This window comes from Neophocaena asiaeorientalis, unplaced genomic scaffold (assembly GCF_003031525.2).
Source record: "Neophocaena asiaeorientalis asiaeorientalis breed wild unplaced genomic scaffold, Neophocaena_asiaeorientalis_V1.1 scaffold438, whole genome shotgun sequence".
Taxonomy (NCBI): Eukaryota; Metazoa; Chordata; class Mammalia; order Artiodactyla; family Phocoenidae; genus Neophocaena; species Neophocaena asiaeorientalis.
In genome coordinates this window covers 7,539,311-7,566,318 of record NW_020173491.1, presented here as the reverse complement: position 1 = coordinate 7,566,318, position 27,008 = coordinate 7,539,311, and the positions used below count along the sequence as shown (strand labels likewise).

General features: G+C 57.8%; 2 protein-coding genes across 7 annotated transcripts in view; one reads left to right on the top strand and one right to left on the bottom strand.

Annotated features, from left to right (window-relative positions):
* The window catches only part of KIFC3 (kinesin family member C3), a 62,876-nt gene extending 59,788 nt beyond the window's left edge, over positions 1–3,088 (top strand). For 5 of the 6 annotated variants that reach the window (XM_024747458.1, XM_024747457.1, XM_024747461.1 and 2 more), the window contains 5 exons: positions 227–356; positions 457–686; positions 1,076–1,210; positions 1,662–1,770; positions 2,479–3,088. In XM_024747458.1, coding sequence (XP_024603226.1) covers positions 227–356; positions 457–686; positions 1,076–1,210; positions 1,662–1,770; positions 2,479–2,504 — 630 coding nt within the window. In that variant the 3' untranslated portion in view covers positions 2,505–3,088. Of the gene's footprint in view, positions 1–226; positions 357–456; positions 687–1,075; positions 1,211–1,661; positions 1,771–2,251; positions 2,281–2,478 lie in introns of all 6 variants that reach the window. The other variant, XM_024747459.1, reaches the window with a different exon arrangement.
* Positions 3,089–4,137: 1,049 nt separating this feature from the next.
* Positions 4,138–25,876, bottom strand: KATNB1 (katanin regulatory subunit B1). The gene is made up of 19 exons (XM_024747500.1): positions 25,743–25,876; positions 24,308–24,600; positions 19,905–20,035; positions 16,029–16,146; positions 10,492–10,592; positions 10,061–10,102; positions 9,337–9,420; positions 9,011–9,126; positions 8,485–8,556; positions 8,173–8,323; positions 7,811–8,001; positions 7,574–7,704; positions 7,104–7,154; positions 6,114–6,181; positions 5,838–5,957; positions 5,597–5,746; positions 5,230–5,405; positions 4,898–5,014; positions 4,138–4,560 (listed from the first exon to the last, which is right to left on the bottom strand). The coding sequence occupies exons 2-17, from the start codon at positions 24,345–24,347 to the stop codon at positions 5,325–5,327; spliced, it is 1,647 nt and encodes a 548-aa protein (XP_024603268.1). The 5' UTR covers positions 24,348–24,600; positions 25,743–25,876; the 3' UTR covers positions 4,138–4,560; positions 4,898–5,014; positions 5,230–5,324.
* Positions 25,877–27,008: the final 1,132 nt, after the last annotated feature.

Genomic DNA, 27,008 nt, shown 5'->3' with positions numbered 1-27,008 from the left:
CGGGGGTGGGGAAAGGCTGGGGAAAGCCTGCGCACAGCAGAGCTGCCCCGGAGGACAGAATGGGGGTCGGATGCAGGTTCTGCCAGGTCCCCAGGCCTCTCTGAGCCTGTTTCCTCCCCTGGATGAGGCAAAGGGTGCCGCCCCCTCACAGGGGTACTCGAGGACGGTTGATCCTGAAGACCCCACTCCAAACCCTGTGCCTCACTCTGCCCTCCCCGGGCCCCAGGTGTTCGAGTTCGGCCACACCAACCGCACCACGGAGTTCACCAACCTGAACGAGCACAGCTCGCGCTCGCATGCCCTGCTCATTGTGACGGTACACGGCGTGGACGGCAGCACCGGTCTCCGCACCACGGGTGAGTGAGGGCCCCAGCCACCTGGCCTGAGCCACCCCTGTCCCCCCTGCCCCTGGCCTTTCCTGGGGCAGCCTTGACCTGCCCAGCACCCTCCCCGCAGGGAAGCTGAACCTGGTGGACTTGGCTGGCTCAGAGCGCGTGGGCAAGTCGGGGGCTGAGGGCAGCCGCCTGCGGGAGGCACAGCACATCAACAAGTCACTGTCGGCCCTGGGGGACGTCATTGCTGCCCTACGTTCCCGCCAGGGCCACGTGCCCTTCCGCAACTCCAAGCTCACCTACCTGCTGCAGGACTCGCTCAGCGGGGACAGCAAGACCCTCATGGTGGTGCAGGTGAGGGCCCCAGGCGGGTCGGATGGCGTGACCATTAGCGTGTAGGGGCTTAACTAGCTCCAAGAACAGGGACCCCCCCCACCTTCCCCTGCGGCCCAGGTACCCTCCCAGGCTGTGCAGGGAAGAGCCTCCTGTCATCAGCGGCTCCGAAGTCAGTGACACGTGGCTCCCGTCCCCCGCAGCCTCCCCACAGACCTGGCCACGTGCACCGTGTGCCTGGCAAGTTCCTCCGTTTCTGCCACCTTGGTTGCCCTCCTGCTCCCCTCCCTCTCAGTCTTGTCTAGAGAGCCTTCTAGAGTCCCCTGGTTGTGGGCTCCCTTTGGTGCTCCTTCCAGTTCTGCGAGGGCAGCCAGCCAGCTGGGTGGGGAGTGAGCTCTCGTGTCCCCTAGGTGTCCCCCGTGGAGAAGAACACCAGTGAGACGCTCTATTCCCTCAAGTTTGCTGAGAGGGTGCGCTCCGTGGAGCTAGGCCCCGGGTCCCGCAGGGCAGAGCTCGTGTCCTGGTCCAGCCAGGAGCATCTAGAGGTACGGGGACCACCACAGGCCTGCCTCAGGCCAGTACTGGGTCATAGACGTCCCGGTCAGGAGCAGGAGGGAGGGTTTGGAGGGGAGGACAGTGTGGAATGGTGGAGGAGGGGAAGATACCAGAGGGGGTGGAGCCAGAACTTGAACCCAAACCCAGTAGCCTCTTTAGTCCAGGTGTTCTTTCTCGGCCTCAGAGGTACCTGTGGGGGTCATCAGCTGGTCGGAGGTGGGGCGGGGGCGGGTGCAGGCTGGCACACAGGCGCTCAGTAGTAACTAGTTCACTTCTTTACGTATGCTGTCTCACACCCTCACCCCCCATGGTTATTGTACCATCATCATGTCCGTCTTGCAGATGAGGAAACGGTTTCAGGTGGCTGGGGAGGGGAAACGTGTGGGGTAAGGGCAGACCCAGGGCAGCAGGCCCCGCCCACCTGCCCTTCTCTGCCCACAGTGGGAGCCAGCTTGCCAGACGCCACAGCCCTCAGCACGAGCCCACTCGGCCCCTGGCTCTGGGACCACTAGCCGCCCAGGGTCCATCAGGAGGAAGCTGCAGCCCTCGGGTGAGTCTTCAGGGAGTGGGCCAGGCTGCCCTTATCTGAATGGGCTTTTTCTTTTCTTTCCTTTTTTTTTTAAGTTTATAAAACTTCTCCAGAACCTGTTTCACAACCTTCCCTGGCCCTGGGAAGTAGCCAGGGCACATAGTGCTGGGTCCAGCCCTCCGGGCTCCCAGCAGGGCTGCTGACACGAGGCCCAGGACACAATCCTCTGATCCTGAGGCTGGGCTGGTTGGGCTCACGCACGATACACCGTCCAAGGCAGGCCTTGGCTCCCGGAGGGTAGAAAGGACAAGGCTCACCTGTCCCAGATGAGGAGTGAGCCAGGCCCCAGGACTAGAATACGGGGCTCCAGCCTCCAGCTTGGCCCACTCACAGAAGGGCCTGGTGAGTGTTTGAGTCTAAAGGGAGAGGGGGGCAGCAGGGTCCCGGGGGGTTCTGGCCCAAGGCGGGCCCACCGGTGAGATACCTGTTGCTTTGATTTCAGCCTGACGGCTGGGGCTGCAAAGTCTCCAGGTGAGTGTCGGGCCCGCAGCCCAGGGCTGCCCGCCCAGCCGCCTGGCCGCCTCGGGTTGCAGGGCTGTGCCGGGAAGCTGGCTGCTCAGGGCGGGGTCTGGGGTCCGCTGCCTGCTGCCTGTGTGCTTCTGCAGCTCCCTCCTGCTCTGGGACAGAGGCTGACAATCCTGGTGCTGACAAACCCTCCCCCTCCTGCAGGGAAGTCGAGGCCGTTGCCTGTGTGATGGACATGCCCAGTCTGCCGGACGAGGGACCGAGTCCTGACGCCTGCCTGGCCTGTTCCTGCTGCAGCGCCTGGAGCCCACGAGGCAGAGGCCAGAGTGGAGGCTCCTCGTTCGCCCGTCTCCCCTCAGAGATAAGAAACACGCTCAGAAGGAAATGGTGTCTCGGCTGTGGCTCTGGGCGCAGGTGGCATGGGCTGGCCCAGCCCTCCCCAGCCTGCAGGGCCCCTCCCTAGTGGGTGGGCTGAGGAGCCCCCAGAAGGCACAGGAACAGTGGGAACTGGGCGGTTGGTGGGCAGCCCTGCCCCACTCTTCCCTGGCTCCCAGGGAGGAGAGTGTCTCACTGGGCGTGTATATAGTGTTCCTAGGTGTACACAGGAGCACGGCCCTTGCCGCCGCAGGCCGGGCTGTATTTATGGCCGGCAGGAGGCCAGTGGGTGGGGATCTTGCTGCTCCCCCTCATGTGCCTGGCACCAGGCTATCGCCTTGCCCACTGGCCTCTTGACATTTTCCTCCCTCTGAAATCCTATTTAAGAACTTTTGGAAGCTTAGCCATTTTTACTTATTAAAATAACCTTTTTACACAAGCATTGTCTGGAAGAGTTGGTCTCGTGAACCCCTGGCCAGGTCGCAGGGGGCGAGCAGGGCACTGGCACGTGCCATTGGCTCCCCACTGCTGGCTGGTCACCAAGTCAGGATCATGTTTTTCTGAACATTCCTGACTAGGAGGGGCCACCTTCCCCCACCCTTATCATGACTGTGACCCATCCAACAGTGCTGTCACCTCCATCTTATAGATGGGAAACTCAGGTTCTCCAAATGGGAAACTCAGGTTCTCCAAAGGCTTGCCAAAAACCCAGCCGGAGTGGGCCCCACTCCACCGCCTGCCCTGGCCTTGCCCCCTTAAGTGAACTGGCCACAGGTAAGTGCTGCACCCCTCCTCCCTCTGCCGACAGCACCCCACCCACCAGGGCAGCGCCACCCCCCGCTGCTCCCCACCACGGGGGGTTGTGGTGGCCTGCACCCCGTCCCAACCTTGGGAAAACATGGGCAGGACTCAGTGAGGCCCTCCCACCAAACTGGGGTGGAACCTGCCTCAGGAGCGTAAGGGACGACCACTGGGTCAGGGGAGCGGTTCTGGCCAGCCAGCACTGGGGTCTCCTGCAGGGAGTGAAAGCTGTTTGGAGGGTGGGGCAGCTGCCCTTCCGGTCCTATCCCTGGAGGCCTCCTGGAGGGATGGGGGAGGGTGGTGGGCCCTGGGTCAGCCGAGTGGTGGCCATGCCTGCAAGGCTGGGGTCCTGGCCCCCTGCAGTGTACACCTGCTGGCCCTGGAGGCATCCACGGGACAGTGGGAGTGTGGCTGAGACAGAGGGGATGAGCTGATAAGCCCACTCCTCACCTGTTTCTCCTAGCCGTGAAAGGGGGAGTTGCTGGGTCCCTCTTCTCCCCAGAACAAGTCTGAACTTACCCCTTCCCGCCGGCCCATCGCTCTGCTGCCCCCTGCTGGCCACGCTGCCTGGTGCACCGCCTCTGGGTCTTGGAGGAGTGGTCTCATCTCTGAAGAGCCAGGCAGGCAATATGGGGCCCAGGAGAGCCTTGTGGCCAGAGGCTGCACCTCCCAGCAAGGAAAGCAGGGAATAGTTACAAATTTAATAAAATTCATTTTATAAATTACAGCAGCAGCCCCAGGGCTCGGTTCGCTGCCCCAGGAAGCAGGAGTCGGACAAAGCTGGGCAGCTGTTGCTGGAGAGAAGTTGTCAGAGTTTAGGGCTGCGGAGGTGGCTAATGGGCCAGCGCCACCGCCTCTAGGATGACCGCAGGGCAGCAGTGGGGGCCGGGGCAGAGGCTCATGGGCCGGTGGGCGCACAGGGAACAGGAGTTGGGGGCCGAGGCCAGGCCTGAGGGCGCCACCACCCTCTGGGCTCCTCAGTCCAAACTGGCCATGAGCAGGTGCAGCTCGCGGAAGGCACTGCCGTGGCGGCCGCTCAAGCCCGACTTGCTCTTGACGAGGCCACTGATGCTCCTGAGCTGCTTGTAGCAGACCCGGCACTTGTGCAGCCTGCGGGCAGAGGGGCCACGCTTAAGGTGGCTGGCCGGCACGGTCACCGTTAACCCCACCCGATCCCGGAGCCTTTCCTGTACGAATCGCTCCAGCCCTCCTCCTGGAGGAAGGCTGAGGCCCAGAGTGCAGGCACCACTGAGGCTGGGCCAGGGCAGAGCCAGGCCATGGGGAAACCAAGGCTCTGGCAACCCTACCCCGTGCCCTGAGCCACCGTCTCAGGCACAATGACCTCTATAAGCTGTTTCAGCAGGGCCACCAACAAGCAGGCTGGGCCCCCAGGCCTGTGCTCTCGCTTGACGTGGCACCCCTGCCACACACGCCGCTGGCTCCTCACCTCTCCTCCCGGCTGATGTCCACACCCACGGTGGGCGGGGCCGCCAGCATGTCTGTGATCAGGGGCAGAAACCGCTGCAGGATCAGCTTCAGAGAGGTGCAGCCCGTCTGGACATAGCTTCAGAGGCAGGGGGACAGATGGAGCCACAAATAGAGAGCAAGGTACACAGAGACAAAGGGGGCAGAAACAGGATCAGAGAGGCAGCATGGGCTCGTTTTCACTCTTTCCTCTCAAATTTGGAGGGCCCAGCAATGCTGCACGGCCACCGGCCCTGGGGGTCTTTCCCATGGTCCCTCCCTGCTGGGAGGCAGGTGTGGCTTCCCCACCCGTACCTCTCATACTTGCTCTGCAGAAGCTTCTCAATCTGTGGCAGGACGGTGGTGCATAGGTCCAGCTTCCACAGGGAGCTGGGGAGAGGGCCTGCCACTTACGCTTTCTGGTTGACAATGTTAAGGAGGTCCACGACCACGGACAGGTCATTGATGGCCACGGCCGAGTCCACCGACGTCTGTGCAAACAGAGCACCCGTCAGAGGGGACCGGGGACTGAGTGGCCCTGCCTGGGTGTGGCGTGATGATGGGATTTACTGCGGGCTGTTCATAAGACTGCTCGGCGTGGTGACAGGGGCCGCCTAGCTCCCCCTGTGCCCCTCGGGCGGCCCTCTTCTCAACCCCAAACCCAGGCAGAGGTGGCACTTGCCTTGATGTCACCCGTGGTCCACACGGCCCGCACGGTGTCCAGGTTCTTGTGGCGGCTGGTGAGCACGACACACATGGTGTCGTGGCCTTTGCGGATCTGTGACATGGCATCCTCGTCGACCAGCTCCGCCTGCTGGGGGATCTTCACGGCCTGCATGGGACAGGTGCCCTGATGCTGGCAGCCAAGTTCTGCCCTCACCCCACGGGCCTCCACCCGCCCTCAGCCTGGGCCCCCCACTCACAGGCAGGAAGTCAGAGGCCTTCAGTCCGATGGGCTCGTTCCGGGTGGCAGGGATGATGGCAGACTCAGCCTTGGGTGCAGGGGTGGAAGTGACGACTGGGGGCCGGGACAGGACCTCGAGCTGGAGGGGTCTGGGGCTCAGCAGGTGGCCAGCCCAAGGCCTCTTCTCCCTCCCTCCCTCTCAGCACCCCCTCCCCGGCAAGGGCCGCCACAGTGCCGATTCAGGACTCCGGCCTCTCTCTGATCCCCACACCCTGCCCGCTCCACCTGGACATACTTTTGGCACCGGGAACTGCACGTCCATGGCTGGGCTGGGCTTTGCTGCCTCCTTGGCTGTGGCCATGTCTGGAGGCGGAAGAAAAAGATCAGTGGGTCAGGTCAGGCCAGGAGAAGGGACGGGCGGGCAGAAGGCAGGGCTTGGGCTGGGGCTGTGGGTGGCACCTCTAACGGGAGGTCTGGGGGCCGGAGATGGGCCTGTCCCCTCCCTTACCACCCACTCAGCCACAGGGCTGGTAGAAAGCAGGTGCCAAGCAGTATGTGTGGACAGGACCCAGGGAGCTCCAGGGAGTGGCGCTCCTGTCGCCTCACTAGGAAAGGAGTGTTTTTGGGAGGGGGGCGGTGAGTGGATAGTGGATGGTGAGTGGGAGCGCGGGAGAGAGAGAGGCCCTTCAGGAACCCAGCCCGAGGGGCACGAGAAGATGGCCCCTCGAGGAGAAAGCAGGGGAGGGAGGGATGGGCTGGAGGATGAGGGTGCCCCGCCCTGCCACCTTCTCCAATCGTAAGTGAGCAGATCAGGTTTTCTCCCTTCTTAAACCCTCCAGCAGCAAAACCCCAAGCCCCCAACCCAGGGCCTGCAGGGCCTGGCCTCCTGCTCCCGGACCCCAAGCCCCCGCTGTCCTCTCGGCGCTCTCCCACCTGAGGCTCTTCCCTCCTTGTCTCCTCACCTGGCCCCCAGGCCTGCCTGATGTGCTGCCTCCTCAGAGCCTCACGGCCCCCCATCTACACGGGCCCCGGAGCCTCTCACCACTCCCGGCTCCTTCCTACCCTGTGGCTGCCTACCGTTTGCCATCCTCACTGGGTGTGGGCTCCTGACGGGGGCACCTGCCTGCCTTTTCACGCTCAATCACCAGGGCCTGGCACACAGCAGGTGCTTTGGGGCGAGTGGAGGGAAAAGATCCAGTGGGAGAGAGGCTGGAAACTGTGCTGTGGAAGGGGAGGACTAGGGAGCTGGGGACCCTGGGAGGCCAGGCTCTGCCCCCCGACTCACCATCCTCCGGGGGTGCTGGGAAGGGCTCGCTTCTTCGGGGTGGCGTCCGACCTGCGGAGGTAGAGGGGGTTGGGGACTCATGTGGGTCAGCCCAGGACTGCTGTCTGAGCCCTCAGGGCCCGGCCAGCTGGGGACCCTGGGCCCGTCAGGATGCGGCAGATGCAAGGTGGGTCCCAGGCGCGCGCACAGCTGCAGACTGACCCGTTCCCGGGCCCTGAACCCTCAGGCTTGCCCCTTCCCGGCCCCTTGCCCCACTGGGCCTTCCTTTGCTTGGGGCAGGCCGAGCACTGAGCGGCTGCTGGGCCTCTGCTGGGGCCTAGAGGACCTGGGAACAGAGCCCGGGCCCAGACATGGGTTAGGAATTAAGCTAAGGGAGTGCAGCAACATGGACACCATCCCCAGAAAGGACCATCTGTCTCCCTTTCACAGAGGGGAACACTGGGGCTCGGAGGGGAGGGCCCAGGCCTCACTGATGCTGTTCTTGGGCTGGAAGATCTCGTTGTAGTCCTCGGCGTTCTGGATCTCCGCCCGAGACTCCCGCTCATCCCGGTCATCCTCGCTGCTGGGGCTGCGGCGCTCGCTCTCTGAGTTCTGCTTCACCCTGGGGAGCAGGCCAGGCAGAAAGGAGGCGGGGGCCCCAGTGAGGCAGGGGCTGCGGGCCCGCCTCCTGCGCCCCCCAGCGCCCTCCGGGGCCCCGAGCACCCCACCTCTGAGGCTCACTGCCGGTGGCGCTGGGCCGCTCATAGATGCGCCGAAGCGGGGCGCTGGGGTTTGGCGGCTGCTGTGCGGGGGGCTGGCTGTCCTGCATGGGGTCCGGGGCTACCGTGCCCGTCCTGGTGACCCGCGTCAGGTCCACCACGTAAGAGGAGACGCTGCTCTGGGAGAAGGCCACGCCTATCTGCGGGAAGCGGCAGAGCTGGGGCGGGACCCTTCGCGGTGGTGCTGGGGGACGGGGGACGGGGTGGGGGGTGGGCAGGACCCCCCGGGGCTGGGTGGGAGTCGGGGGCCTGAGGGGGAGGCAGGCGAGCGGCCCAGCGGAAGGGTGCACGGTGGGCGGTGGCTCTCTCACCAGCTGGTCATTGCAGATGGCCAGGTCGGCCACCTTGCCCCAGTTGACGAGGACCACGTCAAAGCAGCGCTCGGGCTCCCAGCCGTAGACGCGCAGTGAGTCCTGGCAGCCACTATACAGGCAGCAGCCATCGGGGTTGAAGAGGACGCTCCTGGGCCAGGCGAGAGTGGGCCGTGGGTCAGGAGACACCGGAGAGGCTGCGGGGAGCCCAGGACGGGAGGGAGCGGAAGCGGAGATGGGAAAGGTCCACCTGCAGCCACACCCCACTGCCCGGGAGGAGGGCCCTGGCCCACTGCCCAGCCGCCCACCTACCTGACAGGCCCTGGCTCCCCTTCGATACAGCTCACCACCTGGAATTTCTCCAGATCCCAGAAACGGATGGTCCTGCAAAGGAAGCCAGGCTGTGCTGGGAAGCCAGTGCCACGTGTTGGCCTCCACACAGGCCAGTGGCCGGGGGAGCCCACTTCTCTCCAGACACCTGCCACCCCAGGTCACGGCCATTCAGAGCAATGCCTGGGGCCATAGGCTGGCCCTGCACAGGCAACGGGAGGGGACTCGGCCCCTGGGAGGTGAATATGGGCCTTGGATCCAGACACGCAATCAAGTCCCAGGACACTGGGGCCGGATCCAGACATACCATGAAGTCCCAGGACACTGGGGCCAGAGTTGGGAGAGAGATGTGACCCGGGGCCCATCCCAGCTTGGCTGACAGTTAATTCAGCCTACCTGAGATCATATGACACCCTGGGACACAAAACCAGACTGGGGACAGACATATGCCAGAGGACAGGGACGTGAGGGACAGCAGTCACGGGTGATGAGCCCTGCTCCTCCTCACCTGTCAGAGCTGCCAGAAGCCAGGAGGTACTCGTTGGGGTGAAACTCCACCACGTTGACAGGCCCCGTGTGGCCGGGGAACTCGGCCATCATCTTGCCAGCAGTCAGATCCCAGAGCTGGGGCCAGGGTGGAGGTCAGGGCCAGCCCAGCCCTCAGCTGCCCGCTCGCCCTCCAATCCAGCCCGAGCTCTTTATCCACGAACCACCTCCCACTCTGGACAGGCTCGGGATGTGCGAGCCTGATCAGGAGGGAGGTGAGGACCCAACCTGAGTGTGATCAGCAGACCCCAGTCCCCAGCCCTGGGCCCGGATCAGGCCGGGAGCTACCTTCACCGTGTGGTCATCTGCAGCCGATGCCAGCCACTTCCCGTCGGGGCTGAACCGGAGACACCGCACGGCCTGGCTGTGCCCCTGAGGGGAGGACAGAGCGTGAGCACCCGAGGGGCCTGGGCCCAGCGGACTTCTCTCCCCACCACCCACTCCTCCCTGTCCTCCATAAGCAGTGCTTCCTGGGAGCAGGCAAGGAGGGGACTGACAGCCACATGTGGGAGATGTCACAGAGGGACACTTCTCCACATGCGGTCACGGACCCCCAGTCCTGCAGGACGCTCCAGGAAATAACACTGTGTGGTCTGATAGTTTGGGAAGCAATGTGTCTTGTGTCTCTTTTTGGAGAGTTAAATGCCTCCTCTTAATGTCAAAGGGTCTAGAAACCCCCCAAAACAATTATTAAACCCAGTCCTTCCAAACTCATATGAACAGGAAACCCCTTCACTTAATGACTCCTGTTAGCGGCCTGCAAACCGTGGAGCACAGTTTGGTAAACACAGCTCTGTGGGGGAGTCACGGAAAGCCGGGGGGTCCAGGTGGACCACCCACCGCACTCCTGCTCTGCTCCAGATGCATGTTTCTCATCTGGACTCTAGCTTCTCACATTCTCACCCAGGTTGGACAACAGTCTCCTCCAGCCCCTGCCAGGGTCTGGGCACCACCCCATGCTCCGCGCCTGCAAGGTGCTTGTGGAATGACGGACAGAGGGTGCCTTGCTTACCCTGTATCGGAACACACAGCCCTTCCTCCTGATGTCCCAGAGCTGTGAGGAGAGGAGCAGAGGGGGGCAGGGTCAGGACAGGTCACAACCAAGGTGGGCTGGGCTGGGGAGGCCTAGCCAAGCTAAGTCCTGGAGCCTGGGTCGGAGGGCAACATGTGGCCATGAGCAGAGAGGGGCTCTGGGCACCTCCAGGTCATTACACCTCCAAGTGACAGGGGTCTGGAAACCGCTCACTAAAGCTGGGCATCCCGAGCAGAAATGTCTGGCAAACGCTTCCACGTCGCTGCCCTGGGAGGGCATGTATGCTGCCACACAGGGGGAAGATGTCCCCCGAAGAGCCGAAGCCCACCCCCCGACCCCAGACGGGACACACTGTCCCAGTCCCGCTGCTTGGCCCAGTGGGACAGCCAGGGTGCAGAGTGGTGGCTCACCTTGATGTTCGTGTCCTGGGAGCCCGAGGCCACAAACTCGCCATACGGGTGGAAATCCAGGCTGCAGATGTTGGCTTTGTGTCCCATAAGTGTGCGAAGGACTAACAAGGAAGAGAGCAGAGACAGTGGCGTGAGAGGCAAACAGGATGGCTGGTGGAGCGAGGGCTGTTGTGTTCATTTGTGTGTGTGCTTTCATACTGACTGCACAGAAAAACACAACAGTATCACACACTTTCAAAACAAGGAGAAAAATCAACCAGAGTCCTACCACCCTAACAACTAACTTTCCTATTTTCCTCTCAAGAGATGCCAGCCATTTCTGCCATTACCCGAGCCCTCAGAAAACTCCCTGCAAGCTCCCCGCAGCTTGCACCTCTGGGCTTGTCCCAGCATGCTCTCATGAGAGTGAAGCCCCAGAGTCAGCAGAGCCAGGTAACTACTGTACTTGGCTCAGGCCCTGTGGATGTGGACGTGGAGCTTATGGTCTGCCAGGCATCCCACCACACCCGAGACAGTGCAAGGAGAGAGACGCAGGAGAGGTCCAAGCTGGAGGAGAAGCTGCTAGGTTGAAAAGAGAAATCCAGTGGGGCTTTTTGGAGGCGGTGGTCGTTGAACAGGATGTTAGTGGGTGGCAGATGAGGGAGGCTGCAGGCAAACCTTGCGTTTCTGTCTCAGCGTGTTCTCCGGTACCTCTCAAGTTTGCCTCTTCTCTCTGGAGTCACGTGTCTTGCTTTTTATAAGATTTATAATTCCGCTGTTTGAATGAAACCGTCCACCCCAGGAGTGCTGGTGCCAAGGGGTGTGGCAGTCCAGCCATCCTCAGGTTTGCGCCAAGGTGAAACAGGCTGGCTTGTGAGGTGGTGAGCTGTCTGTTGGAGGAGGTGTTCAAGCAGACCCCAGATGTAATGCTTTAAGGACAAGACGCAACCGCACCAAAACCTAAGCAGCTGCCCTCCTCACTCTCTGTGGTTGTCTCGGGGGCTCAGCATTGCCTGGCTGGCCAAGGGGACTTCGGGCACATGCTGCCCAGTCCAGGCCCTGGAGGGAGGAGACTCATCTGGCTCCTGCCCCAGTCCACACCACCCCCGCCAGCCCACCTGCTTTGCATCCCACAAGCCAGGCTTCCAAAATCCTGGCCCGCCCTGAGAGGATGTGGCAGGCTCACATTCATGAAGCATGCCTTCCTGTGGGATCCTGAGCTGAGCCACCCTCGCCCTCTGGCTGCTCTGTGGAAAGCAGGCAGGAACACATTCTTCCGGCGTGATTTCTGCCCTTGGTCTTCTGTCCCAGGAGGGCTCTCGGTAGGCCTCCTGAGGCCAGACTTGGTCGCAGGATCCAGGAGCTGCAGAGTGGAGGGGTCTCCGGGGTCTGTCTGCCCCACATGGGAATCTCTAAACCCTTCCAGCCGAGTAGCTGAACCCTCCAGTGATGGGCAACTGATGTGACAGTAAGGCAGCCCTTTAAGAACCACTTCCTGCATGTGGGGTGCCAGTTTGCCTCTGTATCATTTCCATTCACACTGTGGTGGGTTGGGGGTGGAGGTGGGCCTGAGGTCTTAGCTCTTCCTGCCGAGGATGCTACGGGCAAGTTTCTCTTCCATCGCTGAACCCCCCGCAAATGGCAGGGCGGACAACACTGGGATGGGAGTCTTGACACCAGGATTTGAGTCCCAGATTCCGCTACCCCCAGCCACAGAGTCTTTATCAAGTTCAGGGCCCTCCCTGAGCCTCAGTTTGTCCATCTGTCGTATAAGGAGACAGTGCCAACCTGGCTTTGCATCAGAACCACCTAGAAGCTTAAGAAAGCCAGAGTCTGGGCCCATCCCACTACTGAGTCAGGCTCTCCGGGAGTGGGGTCTGGGCTGTGTAACAAGCTCCTTGTAGAGCAGCCAGCTCTGGGAGTCCAGGGCTCAGGAATTCCAGAGGTCTTCAGTTTCCATTCTTTGCCCACCTCAAGAAATTCCTCACATTCCCTTATGCATGAAAGTCATGGCTGAGAAATCACGGCCCTTGGCTTCTCTTTTTCCCTTGCTCCTCAGTGAATGGTGAATGGCTGGTGCCCTCCACTGGGATCTGGGTCCAGGCAGAGGCTTCCGAGGAAACGAACCGCCTTCTGCCCGAGCCTTTCTGCTTTCTCAGCTGGAGCCCAGCCAGCCCAGGCTTGCTCCTCCCTGGCCCCTTGTCCAGCGATGCCCCCGCACTGTGGGTCCTGTGTGTGGCCAGGCAGTGGGACCGCATGCTGAGATGTGAAGCATGCAGCCCCTCTTCATTATCTAAGAGGGCCTGGGGCTCTGTCTTCTTCTGCTGCTTTTTAAAAAATAAATAAATAAATAAATTTATTTAACCATGTGCTGAGATGCTAAGCACTCAGCCCCTGTTTATTATCTAAGAGGGCCTGGGGCTCTGTCTGTTTATTTATTTATGGCTGCATCGGGTCTTGGTCAACGCACGCAGGCTCTCTAGCTGTGGCACGTGGGCTCCAGAGTGCGTGGGCTCAGAAGTTGCGGCACGCAGGCTTAGTTGCCCCACAGCATGTGGGATCTTAGTTACCCGACCGACCAGAGATTGATCCCGTGTCCCCTGCACTGGAAGGCGGATTCTTAACCACCGGACCACCACGGAAGTCCTGGGGTTCTGTCTTTCTTAAACAGCCCGTCACTGGGTGGGCAAGCACCACCCAAGAGGCTCGGGTTGAGGTCATTTCTTGAGGATCACCTATATAAGAGCAGAATGAACCCAGCCACCAGGCATGCATGGCCAATGGCCGCCCTCCTGCAGCAGAGGTAGAGCAAGCACCAGAGTAGAGGCCTGGAATGACCTTCAAGTCTCAGCCAGGCAAGGGGGGCATCTCTTCTGGAAGAGGCAGACTCGGCAAAATCCATGTCACCTTTTCCTCTCCTGTCCTTCAGGTAGGGGATGGCCTCCCGCCTGGCCTGCTGGAAGGTCCAGACTAGAGGCTGGCAAAAAGCAGGGAGCAAACAGGTTTTACTTGGACCTCTGAGTGTCAGCCTGCAGAGTGTTCTGAAAAATATGGTGTTTTTAAAAAATTAATTAATTAATTTATTTTTGGCTGCATTGGGTCTTCACTGCTGCATGCGGGCTTTCTCTAGTTGTGGCGAGCGGGGGCTGCTCTGTTACGGTGCATGGGCTTCTCCTTGCAGTGGCTTCTCTTGTTGTGTAGCACGGGCTCTAGTGCACGGGCTTCAGTAGTTGTGGCGCACGGGCTTCAGTAGTTGTGGCTCGCAGGCTCTAGAGCGCAGGCTCAGTAGTTGTGGCGCACTGGCTTAGTTGCTCTGCGGTATGTGGGATCTTCCCAGACCAGGGCTCGAACTTGTGTCCCCTGCACTGGCAGGCGGATTCTTAACCACTGTGCCACCAGGGAAGCCCTTGAAAAATATGTTGAATTAGCTGTCAACCTTCAGAAATGGGCGGATTCCACATAAATGTCCAGATTCCCAGCTTCACTTGAAAAATCTGTACAGCTGGCAACATTGTGCCCAGACTGCTGTGTAGCAACAGCCAGCAAGGCTGAGAGGCAGCCCCCCTTCCAGGGAAGGCAGGACTCCCCACTTGGCCCAGAACTGAGGGCATGAGTTTACAGACCAAAAGATCCCAGTGAGGATCCAGCATAGGGATGAAGATAGGCCCACCAAGGCCTGTTCTGTGAAACCCGAGGACACTGGGACGAAGATCCTACAAACCTGTAAAGAGAGAGAGGCAGAAGGAGGAAAGAAGCAGGTCCCATGAGAGGGATCTGGGATGAGACGGCACTGACCTCCCCACAGCAACCCTGGAACCTAAAAGGCAACGGAGCTGCACCTTCACAATTCGGAGGGAAAAGTATTCCCAACCTAGAATTCTATACTCCAACTCTTAGAAATAAAAGGGGGGTGGTTTTAGAATAAAGTAATTTTCAGGGACTTCCCTGGTGGCTCAGTGGTTAAGAATTCATCTGCCAATGCAGGGGACATGGGTTCGAGCCCTGGTCCAGGAAGATCCCACATGCCACGGAGCAACTAAGCCCGTGCGTCACAACTACTAAGCCTGCGCTCTAGAGCCCGTGAGCCACAACTACTGAGCCCACATGCCACAACTCTGAAGCCCACGCACTACAGCCACTGAAGTCCACGTGCCTAGAGCCTGTGTTCTGCAACAAGAGAAGCCACCGTAAGGAGAAGCCTGCGCACCGCAACGAAGAGTAGCCCTCGCTCGCCGCAACTAGAGAAAGCCCACACGCAGCAAGGAAGATCCAACGCAGCCAAAAATAAAATAAATAAATTTATAAAAAAGAAAAGAATAAAGTCATTTTCAGCCTCTAAAACTGTGCTTGCAGTGTACCCTTTCACAGTAAGCTATGAAAGAATGTGCCACACCTAAAAGAGTGGGGGAACCAAGAAAAGTGACAACATGGGATCCGGTGTGGCAGAGCTGGAGAGAGTTCCCCGGGGAGGAGACAAGGGCCCCAGGATGGCAGCTGGGCTGCAGGCCTGGGAGCTCCCAGGCCACTAGGACCTGGGGACAGAGGCTCTGGGAAGAGATACCTCAATGATGGGATGGGTTTGGGGGTAAACTCAAGGAGGAGGCTTACTCTTCTGGCAGATAAGTTGGGGCTGGATTAGTAACAAAGACAGAAAACATGCAGATGAAAAAAAGATAGAACAACTATTAATTCCAGGGAAACAAAATTATCAAAAGAAAAGAAATACAAGCAGCTCTGAATAATATCTATAGGTCCTGATAATATAAACACTGAGTATTTAAAAGGTGATTCAGGAGGATGGGGGGGAAATGTTGTGAGTGACAGAGCTGGGGTAGCACTGAGAGCTCAATCCTCCTTTTCTGTAGGAGGATGGCACAGCTAATGTATGAAGTGTTTTTAAAAAGAAAAGAAACTGCAGTATATCCACATTGCTTGGAAAAGCGGAGGCGATTAGCGCTCACCAGGTGCAAGGACAGAAGGCTGAGGCCCCTGGAGTGAGGCAAGGCTTCCTCTTTCCATTGTGACCATTTGTGAACTACCAGCATTTGCCTTTTTAGACTATGCATAACTTCTATAAAGATGAAAACTAAATTAAAACAAACAAAGCACAAGGAAACAGAAAGTCTGGCCGCCCAGGCCCCATTCCTGCAGGCAACAGTTAGCTGGAGCTGAGTGGGGACCCCCGGGAGCGGGGCACACACCCCAGTTCTCCGCACACAGCCCCTTCACTCATTTACGAGTCCTGCGTGGTCCCTGGTGGCACTTGATGTCATTCCAGGTTCTGAATCCACAGACACCCACCCACCCATGCACACATTTGTCCGTCATTGAGACATTTACAGAACGCCCCCTCAGTGGCAGCACTCAGACAGCAATGCACGTCACTGCTGCCAGGTCAACAGGGGTGGGGAGTCGCCACACTGTCTGGTCAGTGCCCCCAGGAGAAAAGCACCAAACCTAGTCAGGACAGGCTTCCTGGAGGAAGCGGCTGGACAGCAAAGCTGAGGACAAGCACGACTGCAGGTGTGTGTGTGGCGAAGGCAAGTGCGGACACCTACTTTTGGCAGCTTCCAGGTCCCAGACGCGGATGGAGCCTGACTGGGAACCGGCCACAATGAGCTCCTCAGGGGTGTTGAGACGTACGCTCTCCACTGGGGACGTGTGACCCGTCAGGCTCTGTGAAGAGAGGTGGCAGCTTCAGCACTCTGCGTGAACAGACCCCCCGCTATGGCCCTAAAATCTGGATCCCTGGGAGGCATGTCAAGCAGGGATGCTGTGCTAGACCGAGCCACCCCCAGGCCTCTCGGCTCCCGGGCCTAAAAGTGGGCCAGACCCCAGTCATGCTCCACCAATCACCCCTGTGCTCCTGACATGAACATCACCTGCAGAAGTGGCCCTGGGCCCCTTGGAGGGGGTCAGCTGACCTTTTAGTCCGAAGTCCAAAGCGTCGCCCACCTGGGCGGTGCTCCCATCTCCACTCTCTGCCCGGCCCAGCCCTCAGGAGGGGAAACCACGGCAGAACTGAGGCCTGGCTTGTCAGCGGCACACACCTCGCCCCTCTGGAATGCGCGGATCCCCAGGGGTGGCCCCCTCTGGAGGACCCAACCATGTTCTCAGGCAGGGGCTCTGGAACCCAGGGGACCTGGGAGTGACTCTGCTGGGAGACACAGAGGCTCCGCCCAATTCAGACCAGGCCAGAGCTGGGCAGGGCTGAGTCCAGGGATGGGGGTGGGAGGTGCTGGCACTTCCAGCTTTCTGGAGAGGAGGCTGGAATCTGAAATCCGTGGTGTCTGTCGCTCCCCGTACAGCACTGGCCACCGATGCCATCAGCATTTGCTAAGACCGTGTTCCCATGGGAACTGGGGACAGTAGGGGAAAACTGCTCCTCAGCAGAACGACCCAAAAGCCAGACAGTTACAAGCAGCTTGCCCGACTCCCCAGTATCACCAGCAGAAGTATAAACGGGTAGAAACTACATGGAGGGTGATTAGGCAAAAATCTATCCACATTTAGAGATGCACATTCCCTGCACACCAGCCACTCCACCTTGGGACTTACCCCACACACACGCAACACACGTGAAACAACACAGACCCAAGGTCATTCTTTGCCGTGAATCTGACAAGAGACTGGAAACAATATATATGCCCACCACAGGAAACTGGTTAGATAAGCTGTGGCCACCCATGCAATGGAATAGCATTCAGCCACAAGGATGAACGAGGCACCCTCTGAATATGAGAAAGACTAATCTCCATGACGCTCTTAGGTGAGAAAAGGTGGAGGACAGTATATGTCGTTCGATAGCATTTGTGCAAACTAAGAAGGGGAAGAGGACCAGGCATACACATTTGCTTGCAAATGTATAAAACAATCCTGGAAGGACACAGAGGCATCGGGAGCCATGGTTGTCTCCAGGGAGGGATGTGTGAGTCAGGGAGCTATACAAGTTCACTCACAGTCAAAAACACAGAAATGCAAAGACTGCCTGCAGAGGTGGTAGCGTGTGTATACACCTGAGGTGAGAAAGAACCTGGTGAGTCTGAGGCACTGAGAGGCCTGCTCTGTGGCGGGTGAGGGGATGAGGCCTGCTGGGGGCCTGCGAGCAGCACCTGGTGTAAGCGGCTTAGTCTAGAGGCCAGACCCCACGCTGTCCACTGCGCTGTTCTGAGGGCGACAGCATGGGGGTCACTTCATGTCCATTTTTTGTCAGCCTCTGTTGATTCTTTTTCAATTGGTGTATGTTACTTTGGCATTTCAGAGAGGGGAAACACATTTGAACCCCCAAAGCAAAGTGAAGCAAAACACTTTTAGTTCTGTCCTTAACCTTGGCCATGGTTCGGGTCAGATCTCAGCTGTCCGCTGGACCTCACAAGAACACTGAGTTGATTAAGTTTCTACTAATAAATATCACCTCCCAGGATTTCCCTGGTGGTGCAGTGGATAAGACTCTGCACTCCCGCACTCCCAGTGCAGGGGGCCGGGGTTTGATCCCTGGTCGGGGAACTAGATCCCACATGCATGCCACAACTAAGGAGCCCGCGTGCCACCACTAAGGAGCTGCAATTAAGGAGCCCGCGTGCCGCAACGAAGGAACCGGTGAGTCACAACTACGAAGCCCGACTGCTGCAGCTAAGACCCCATGCAACCAAATAAGTAAATAAATAAATATCACCTCCCGCTGCTTTTTATCTTTATCTTTACTTGGCCAAGAGTCAAAAGACTGATACTGCCCTGTGCTGCAAGGTTGTGGTGGGAGAGGGCGGGCTTCTGTGCTGCTGGTGAGAATGTAAATTGATTTCCAGAGGGCAGTTTGGCAATATGTTTTGAAAGCTTTTTAAAACATGCCACACCCACAGATTCAATGCGAAGGTCGCAGATCTGCTCAAAGATTTAGAGACAGGAGGATGTTCCCCACTGCGGCTGAGCAGAGCCAAAAAACCGGCAATGACTTCCACGCTGGGAACCAGGTGTGGCCAAGCTCATCCCTACGATGAAATACTGCAAAGCTTTTAGAAATCACATCGTAAAAGGATATTTGTTGACACAGGAAAATGCTGACGATGTTGTTATTTTTTTTAAAAAAAACAACAGGCTACAGAAGAGTAAGATAGTGTTCTGGAAACATACTGTTATACGTTTCCGTGTGTGTACACGTAGGCGTGTTTGCATGTGTGCATGTGTACATACAGGCACAAGTCTGCGCACACATGCATGCGTACCTAGAAGGGCACAGACCAAAATACCAAGTGTAATGGTCTTTAGATAATCAAATTATATGTGATTCATTTTTGTTATTTTTTCCCCTCCTTTACACTTTCCTGTATTGGAAAACAGTTTTTGGCGTTGAATATAGCTGTGTACAGGGAGAGAGTGCCACTGAAATGGAGCAGGACCCTATGGGGCCTTCCTAGGACAGACACACCTCCCCACATGTCCTCTGCCTGCCTTCTGTCTGTAGAGAAACTTCTGTCAAAGAATAAATTTAATCAGAGAAGTGAGGAAAATGCAGAAGCAGCAAGGAAAGCAGTCAAACAAGACCAAATAATAATAGCTTAGTCGTTACACAAAGTCAAGGACCTTTAGTTCCTCTTCAAGGGCTATGGATAATAATCTGAACCATATCTGAACCATACTGAAACTCACACCAGGTGAAGAAGTTGACTACATGACGACCAGACTATAGCCATGACATAAGCTGCTTCCACGAACTGGCCTCAAAGAAATGGGAACAAACAGGCCCCGGTACTAAAGATGCTGCTGATCAGACCACTGCATGACCAATTTCAAGATGACTGTCAGAGCTGGCTGTGCTGCTCTGCAATGGCACCCTCCCAGCACCTATATACCCCTGAAACTCTCCTTTAGAAGTTCTTGCCCTCCGATCAACGGGGGGGAGTTGGCCATTAGATACATGTCTGCCTTCCCCCCAGTTGCCGGCCTCCTGAATAAAGCAACCTTACCTTTCAACCAACACTTGCCTCTCGAGTATTGGCTTCCAAGCTGCGAGCAGCCAGACCTAAGTTTGGTAACACTGTCAAAGAACCAGTCCTCTAATCAGCTCCAACCAGGGGCGCTCAGATCCTTTTTGTGGAATGAGGTGGGGAATGAATCAAAACAGCCGCACGTGTAACTGACAGGCAAGCGGATAGGCCAGTGGGCAGGGGAGGCTCAAATTCGGGTCTGTGGGATTATTTTAGCCTTCTCATGCAGGCTCCCCAGGGCTCTGTCCCATGGCCAGGTGACCTCCCACTCACCCCCATTCCTGAGGACGGGTCACTGTCCCAGCCATCAGGGTTGTCCTGGGCCTTCCTGAGCAGACAGCTGGGGAAGGCACTGATGTGCTGGGTTCCTGCAAAGCTGCCCGCTCCAAGCCCCCAACCCTGGCCTGCCCACCCACCTCTCCGCAGCCCCACCTGCCGGCCGAGCCTCACCATGATGCAGTTGGGCTTGTTGATGGACCACAGGTTGACGCGGCAGTCATCCCCGCCTGTGGCCAGCAGCCGGCCTGAGGCTTTGCCCAGCACCAGCGAGGACACGTTGCTGGCATGGGCCACGATCTCCTCTATACAGGAAAGAGCAGAGGGACGAGGCAGTCAGGGGCCTGACAGTCCACAGGGAGGAGGGCTAGGCCTTGCTCTGCTCGGCTACCAGCCCTGGCACCCGAAGCCCAGCAGGAGGGCTCTGCCCCCTGTGGCTCCCCTTTGGTGCCCAGACACCCCCATGAGCCGTGGGACGAGGCAGAGTTTGGGCCTGAGACAGAAATGACTATTTCTCAACTTCAGTCATTTCCATCCTTCCCTTAGGCCTCATGATTTTTTTCCTGTTTCTGTATAGCCACAGGTACTGTTATTGACTTACTATGCTCAATTTTTAAAACTGACTTGCTATTTTTATTTAGCTGTGTCGTTTAAGTAATAATATGCATGAAATTTTAAGCTTGATATGTTCATTCTATCTTTTCTATGACACAAAAATGAAAACAATTATTAAAATAAAAAATATTGACCCATGTAACTACCTAAGCGTCTCAGCCGCCGCCTGGTGTTCCTGCTTTGGGGAACACACTTTCAGAACTGTGCAGGTCAACCACAGACGAGCTGACCCCAGGTGAGCTCAGCTAGGGCTTCAGTCCGCAGCTTCAGAATCATGGACTGGGTTCTGGTCTGAGCTCTGCTATTGCAAGCTGTGTGGCCTTAGACAAGTTGCTCACCCTCTCTGAGTGCTGGGTTCCTCGTTGGGTAAATGGGGATAATAACAGTGCTTGGCTCACTGGGCTACTGAGGGTTCAGTGAGGACATGCCTGTGGGCTGCTGCGAGGGGCTGAGTGCTTGCGGCTGCTTGGCAGGCCAAGGACCAGACGCCATGGAGAGCGGGCACTGGGGCCCAGGAGGGTGGGTTGGGTGAGGAGGGAGGAGGACGCAGCCGACTGAGGGGTCTAGGTATGAGGGCCAACCGGACAGAGCGGGAGGCAAGGTCACTGTGGGCGGCCACGAGGGCCCCTGGCTTGGACTTGGGGGGGCAGCAGACATATGTCTCAGAGGACATTGCCAGGGCCTCCAGGGAACAAAACGTGGGCAAGGAACCAAGAGGCAGCCCAGGCCGCCGAGCCAGGGCCTGAGTAGCTCCTCCTGAGAACACAGAGGGAAGAAACAGGTCTCCTCACACAGACGAGGGAAAACCCCAACGTGCTGATGCCCTGAGGCAGCTGCAAGACCGGCGTGGGTGACTCTGAGGGAGAGGCCGGTGCGGCTGCCCTGCAGAGGCCCCTCCTGGGCACCTGGCTCTGGCCTCCACCCTGCCTGGGGGGTCTCTGTGGTGCCCGCTTCAGATGGCAGGAAGGTTGGGAAGCCGGGCCCAGGAGGGATGCTTGCCAGGTGGCGTGGCTCACAGGGGCTGTCAGAGCTGCCCAGGGCACCAGGCTCCAGGCTCGACCTCACAGACAACACCCCACCTCAAGGCCCGGCTAGGCCAGCCCCAGCAGGGCGAGAGCTCCCAGCAGGCCCAAACCTGAGCCAGGGCCTTGGGGAACCCACCACTGGATTCGAGGAAGCTGGGCCTCTCTCTGGTCCGCACCTCAGCCAAGGAGCCTTCTGTCCTCTGGACACTGTAGGGACAGATGCCTGGATGCTCTGGGGCTCTGGTCACAGACACTTATATGTTCAAGAGCTTCTGTTGGGCCAAACTGACAGCCCAACCCAGCTAGAGGGCAAACCACCTTCCCCCTGAGCACTTTGATCCCCAGCCTGGGGTCCTCTCCCCTTCCCTGAAGACACTCCCCGCATGCGCTGCCCTGTGTGTGTGACCCACCTAGAGGCCTGACTGCCCACCCTGGCTCTCACCCTTCCCAGGCAAAGTCCTGGCTGGCCCCCACTGCACTGGGCCTCCTGGGCACACTGCCACCCATCTCTGCACCTCAGGACTACTGCCCCCAGAGACAACCATTAATGCATGATATAAATGTTTCCTGGGTACCTGCTCTAGGCCGGGTGCTAAGAGACAGTGGATAGGGACAGTGATAAGGTTCTTGTCTTCACACTCCAGCCTGATCAGATGGTGTCTGAAACAGGGCATCCAGCCTGAAGAACCACAGACTTTAGGGTGAGAGGAATTTCAAGGTTGGCCCTTCTAGAAGGGCTCAGACCACTCCCCTGCAAGCAGCCTGAGCAGGGGGCTGATTGGAGCCCCTGGAGGGACCGGGAGGTGGGGTGGGGAAAGGGGGGCACACCTCAGGCACCAGGCATAGGCCTCGGCATAGGGCACTGGCCCAAGAGCTCCCACTCTGGCCTGAAGGACAGCATCCAGCAATGGTCCAGGCCTGGGTACTGAATTTAAATGTACAAACAAATAAAAACAAACAAAAATCCTCACAGCAGGCCAGGTTGATGGCTGCTGCTCTACCCTGTGGCACAGGCCCATGCTAGTTTCCCAAGCTCAGGTGGCACAACCTGGACCCCACATCCCAGCCAGAGCTGGGGGAACACTGCATTCTGGCCAGAGGCACTGAGCACCTGCACCCCAAACAGAAGACGCAAAGAACTAGGTTTCAACGACCTCATGCTGGCCAAGCACGTTCTGATCCTCCCCAGACTCTAGAGCCACAAGGAGCCAGAGGTCATTTGGGCTTGGGCTCTCAAACAGTTTATACCCATGGAAACTGCTGTGCACATGAAATTGTCAGCAGATGCCCAACATGCCTGATCACATCACCTCCCACTTGAATGCTTTAGGGCTTAGCCTTGCCCTTCAGATAAAGCCAAAACCTCAGAAGGGCTGGGGTCCTGTAGACACATGTCCTCACCAGCCTATGTGACACCACATTCTCCCCACTGCTGTGCTGCAGCCCACGGCCTCTTCTGAGGCCTTCCAATGCACCAAGCTTCCTGCCTCAGGACCTTTGCACATGCTGTTTAGGCAGCCTACAGCACTCCCCTACCCCCACCCCTCATCACCTAGTTAACGGATTCAAAGCACAACTGTTAACTGTTCAAGCTTGGAATTAGGTTCCAAGGAGAGATGGGTCAGTGTGATTATCTGATTCCTGCCTGTTGCTCTCCCCAGGCTCTGAGCCCCATTGCATAGGGACCTTGTCTGTTCTGTCCCCCACTGTCTCCCCAGTGCCTGGTTCTTTCCTGGTTTCTCAGGAAAAACAGCTGTTGAAGGTATACATTCATAACTCCAATAAATACAAAGCCACTCTGTCCAAAGTATACCCTCCTTGGGAGCCCATAACAGGATTCTCCCAGAACCCTAGGGCTGAGGAACAATTTGAAAATGGCCCAAACCTCTCATTTACAAATGAGGACGCTGAGGCCCAGCAAAGAGTCTTGCCCAGATTCTCACAGTTAAAAAATTGAAGGAACCTTGCCCCAGCTTCTGAAAACAGCCCAGGGACAGCTCATAGCAGAGGGTGACCAGTTTGGACACACCAGATCTATGCCAACCAGTTATTACAGGCGGGGTACAGCCCACAGAAGCACCAACGTGTAGAGCAACAGGTCTCAGAATATGATCTGGAGAACACTGGGATCCTCACGATCCTTCTGGGGGTCCGAGAGAACAAAACTACTTTTATCATAATACTAAGATGGAATTTGACTTTTATACTCTCATTTGCTCACAAGAATATGGTGGAGTTTTCCAGGAGATATATGACATGTGAGGACATCATCACTAACGGCATGTTTCTGCGTTCTTGTGTTTTAAAATGTCTCAGTATTAATTTCTAACATGGTAAATATTGATAGATATGACTCCCATAAACAAAAACTCTTTGGGGTCCTCAATAATTTTTAAGAGTATAAAGGTGTCCTAAGACCGAAGAGTAGAGCTGTCAGTATAGAGTAACGGTGGGGTTGGGTGGTGCCCGGGCTCAGGTACATTCCAAAGGCTATCAGCATCCCTCTGCCTATCCTCTCACCCCAGCCCCCAGCCCAAGATGCCCTCATTTGACGGGGGAGCTTGACTTGTGAGATGTCTGAAAACACCACGAACATCTTTCAGGATTTCTTGCCCCATCCCACCTGCCACCCTAACTGGAAATCCTGCTAACTGCTTCATTATGTTCATTTTCTCACTTGAATCTCACAGCAACTCTAGAATGGAGGCGTGATTATCTCCTTGCACAGACAGGAAACTAAGCCTCAGACAGGTTAAGTCACCCGGCCAACGTCACCCAGCTACAAAACGCCAAAGGCATGATTTGCATCTTGGTCTACTTTACTCCAAAGCATGGAGTCTCTCCCTGTGCCTAGAACTGGAGACACAGTTGGGGGTTCAGGCCACCCAGCAACAAACAGCTATCAGGGTAAATGGGGTGAGAAAGAAAATCACTCACGTAACTTCCAGGCCGTCTTGGTGACCACAGGGGTGGCCATCCTTCAGCTGGCTGGCACCTGAAGTTCCACCCACAGTAGACAGTGCTTTCCTTGTGGGGTGGGGGTGGATCCCCCCCCCCCAGATCCGCCAATCAAGTTGGCAGGGAGTTTCCACACATCCAGGCAGAGGGAATGCTTCGTCTCCCAGCCCCGGACCACCTCGTGGTTTTAAATCATCCACAGCAGCAGCCCGTGCGTGACTGTTGGGATCCTGGGTCATGGAACGTCAGGCTTGAGCCATCTCAGCTCAACACTGGGCGGGAACACAAACAGAGGTGATGGCTTGTTAGCAATCACTCAGGGGGAGCTCAGGGGGTCCCTGGGTTTGCAGACCTGCAGATGCAGCCCCCTGGATGACCAAGGCCACTTGATAAAGACAAACACCCACCAAAGCCACCAGAGCCAAGAGATGCGCTGCAAACTGGGTTTGAGAATCTGGAGAGGGGGTACCTCAGGCAGGGTGACTTGGAATACGGGGAAAAAGAAGGTCCTCCCAGAGGCCAGGATGATGGGAGGAGGCTCTGTTCCAGGAAGCTGGCTGCCTGAAATGCAGCAGCTGCGGTGGGGCGGGGAAGACCACATGTCTGCAGTTCATATAGATTGCTGGGAGTCACTGTTTGTCTGACGTATGGGAAGGGGGCGGAGTCAGAGGCTAAGTTTAGGGGCCCATCAGAGGCACCCTAGAGATAGTCATTGAAGTCTTCTCTGGGGAGAGCCTCAAAGAGGGCCCTGGGGGTCCAGTTCGTATCAAGGGAACTACACCGGGTCCCTGCAATTCCCAAGGACAGTGCTGGGAACTAGGCCTCCAGTCTGGTCGTGAGTCGGTTTGACTCTTCAACTCTAAAAGGCGACCTCATGGAGCCTCCTATCCCCTTCCTCCAAGCCTCTCTCCCACGAACCCTATCCTCGCCCTCCCCTTTCTCCTGGGTTCCCCAGTTCTGACTCTCTAGTCCTCCATTCACTCCTCCTCCCTGCCGCCTGTGTCCCCCCATGCGTGCACATCCTGTCTCCTGGGCTCCCTAACTTGGCCCCTGCCTCGCCAGACCCTCGTCTCCCCCTTTCCTCTGCGCTAACAGTATCCCCATTCATTCACTCTCTTGCTTCTTGTGTCCCTATTCATCACCCCTCCTCCTGCTAGACCCCCGGCTCTGCTTCCGGCCTCCCTGGTTTTTCCCCTCCGGCCTCCGCGCCGGTCCCACCCCTCCCGAAGCTGGGGCTGGTCTCTCGGCCTCGCCTAATCCTCCCACTCCTCTCAGCTTACGGGGCACAGGCTCCAGCCTCCCTCCGCCCAGAGCCCTCTCCGCCGCAGCCTGTCCCGGTCCCGACTGGCTCAGCCCAGCCCCGGGCTCATCCTCCCCTCGCTTCCTTGCCCCCTCGGCGCCGCGTCCACTCCACCTGCAGCTGCGGCTCTGGAGGCCGAGGCTCCGCTCCAGGCGCGACCCCCACTTGCCTCCATCCCCTGGCCTGATTGGCCGCTGCTTGACAACCGACCCTCACAACAAAACCTCCGGCTCAGAGCCTCGCCTTCCTCACCTCTCACACCAATCAGCCGCCGCGAGCGCCCCAACCCCCTCCGGGCTTGACCAATAGAAGCAGGCGCTTCTGCCGCTTTTCCTTAGTGCCCTCCCCCTTTTCCTGAATTGGACTAATCACGAGGAAGGAGTGTTCAAGCACCGCCCCTCGGCCTCTAATGAACCAATGCGAGCTGCCGTGTCCTTGATCCCGCCTCCGCCTCAAGATTTCCCTGCCCTCCCCTTTCCATCTCTTCCGCGAACTTAGTTTGCATTTTCAAAATTTAAGACGCCCTCCAAGGGCTGCTGCGCCAATCCCTTTAGCAACCGTCCCAGGTTGACCAATCAGCGTCCGCATTATTGGAAAACCAATTCCAGGATAGCCAATGGGAACGGGACTTCGGGAGCAGCGTGACGCCTCGGACCTTCCATCTTGGATTGGAGCGAAGCGGGGACGAGGCCTTAGTCAGCACTTTGCGGTAATTCCTATTTCTTACCTTTGCTCGTGGGCGGCGTTTCCGTGCTCTGAAGACTTTGACGCCCCTCCCTGGCTCGGACGCCGGCTTGAATCCCCCACAGGAGGCATAGAGGGAAACGGAGTCTGATTCCGGGTCCGAGTCAGTCGTGGAGCCCTGGAGGGAAGCCCCTATGGCCTCGGCCTCAATGAATGGATGAGTCGGCTGAATCCTTAGGCGGACCACCAACCTGGAACCCGAGAAAGGCCGACTTCGTTTGGGACTCGTGGGTGGAGTGGGCTGAGGGAAGTGTCGTGACCCGCCGTGAATTGGGGCCGCTACCCACGGAAGTCAGAGGAACAGAGGCAGGGGTCACAAAAATGTCTTGGGAGGGAGCCACTGGAACCATGTTTAGAGGGATATCATGCCCATGAGGTCAGAGCTGGGGTTTAGACTTAGACAGACACATACTCTGAACAAGGTGTATTTTCAGAGCTTCCAGTTTCTTCTCTGCAAAATTTTTTTTCCACCACCACGGCTAGGGTGGCCCAGCTCACAGAGTGGGAATGGCAAGCCCAAGGTGTGTGCCCCAGAACTTGGGGTCTTGACGCTAGACTTCAAGGGACTGGATCCCAGTGCCTCTTCTTATCAGCCACTAATTAGCCATCTGTGAAATGGGGATGGCATTGCTGTAT

Coding starts and splice junctions, on each gene's coding strand:
- KATNB1 (XM_024747500.1), bottom strand. CDS start 24,347: ATGGCCACCCCTGTGGTCACCAAGACGGCCTGGAAGTTAC. Junction 8,557..9,010: donor GCTTCTGGCAGCTCTGACAG/GTGAGGAGGAGC, acceptor CTTCCTTTGCAG/GACCATCCGTTTCTGGGATC. Junction 6,182..7,103: donor CCCAGCACCCCCGGAGGATG/GTGAGTCGGGGG, acceptor TTCCGCCTCCAG/ACATGGCCACAGCCAAGGAG.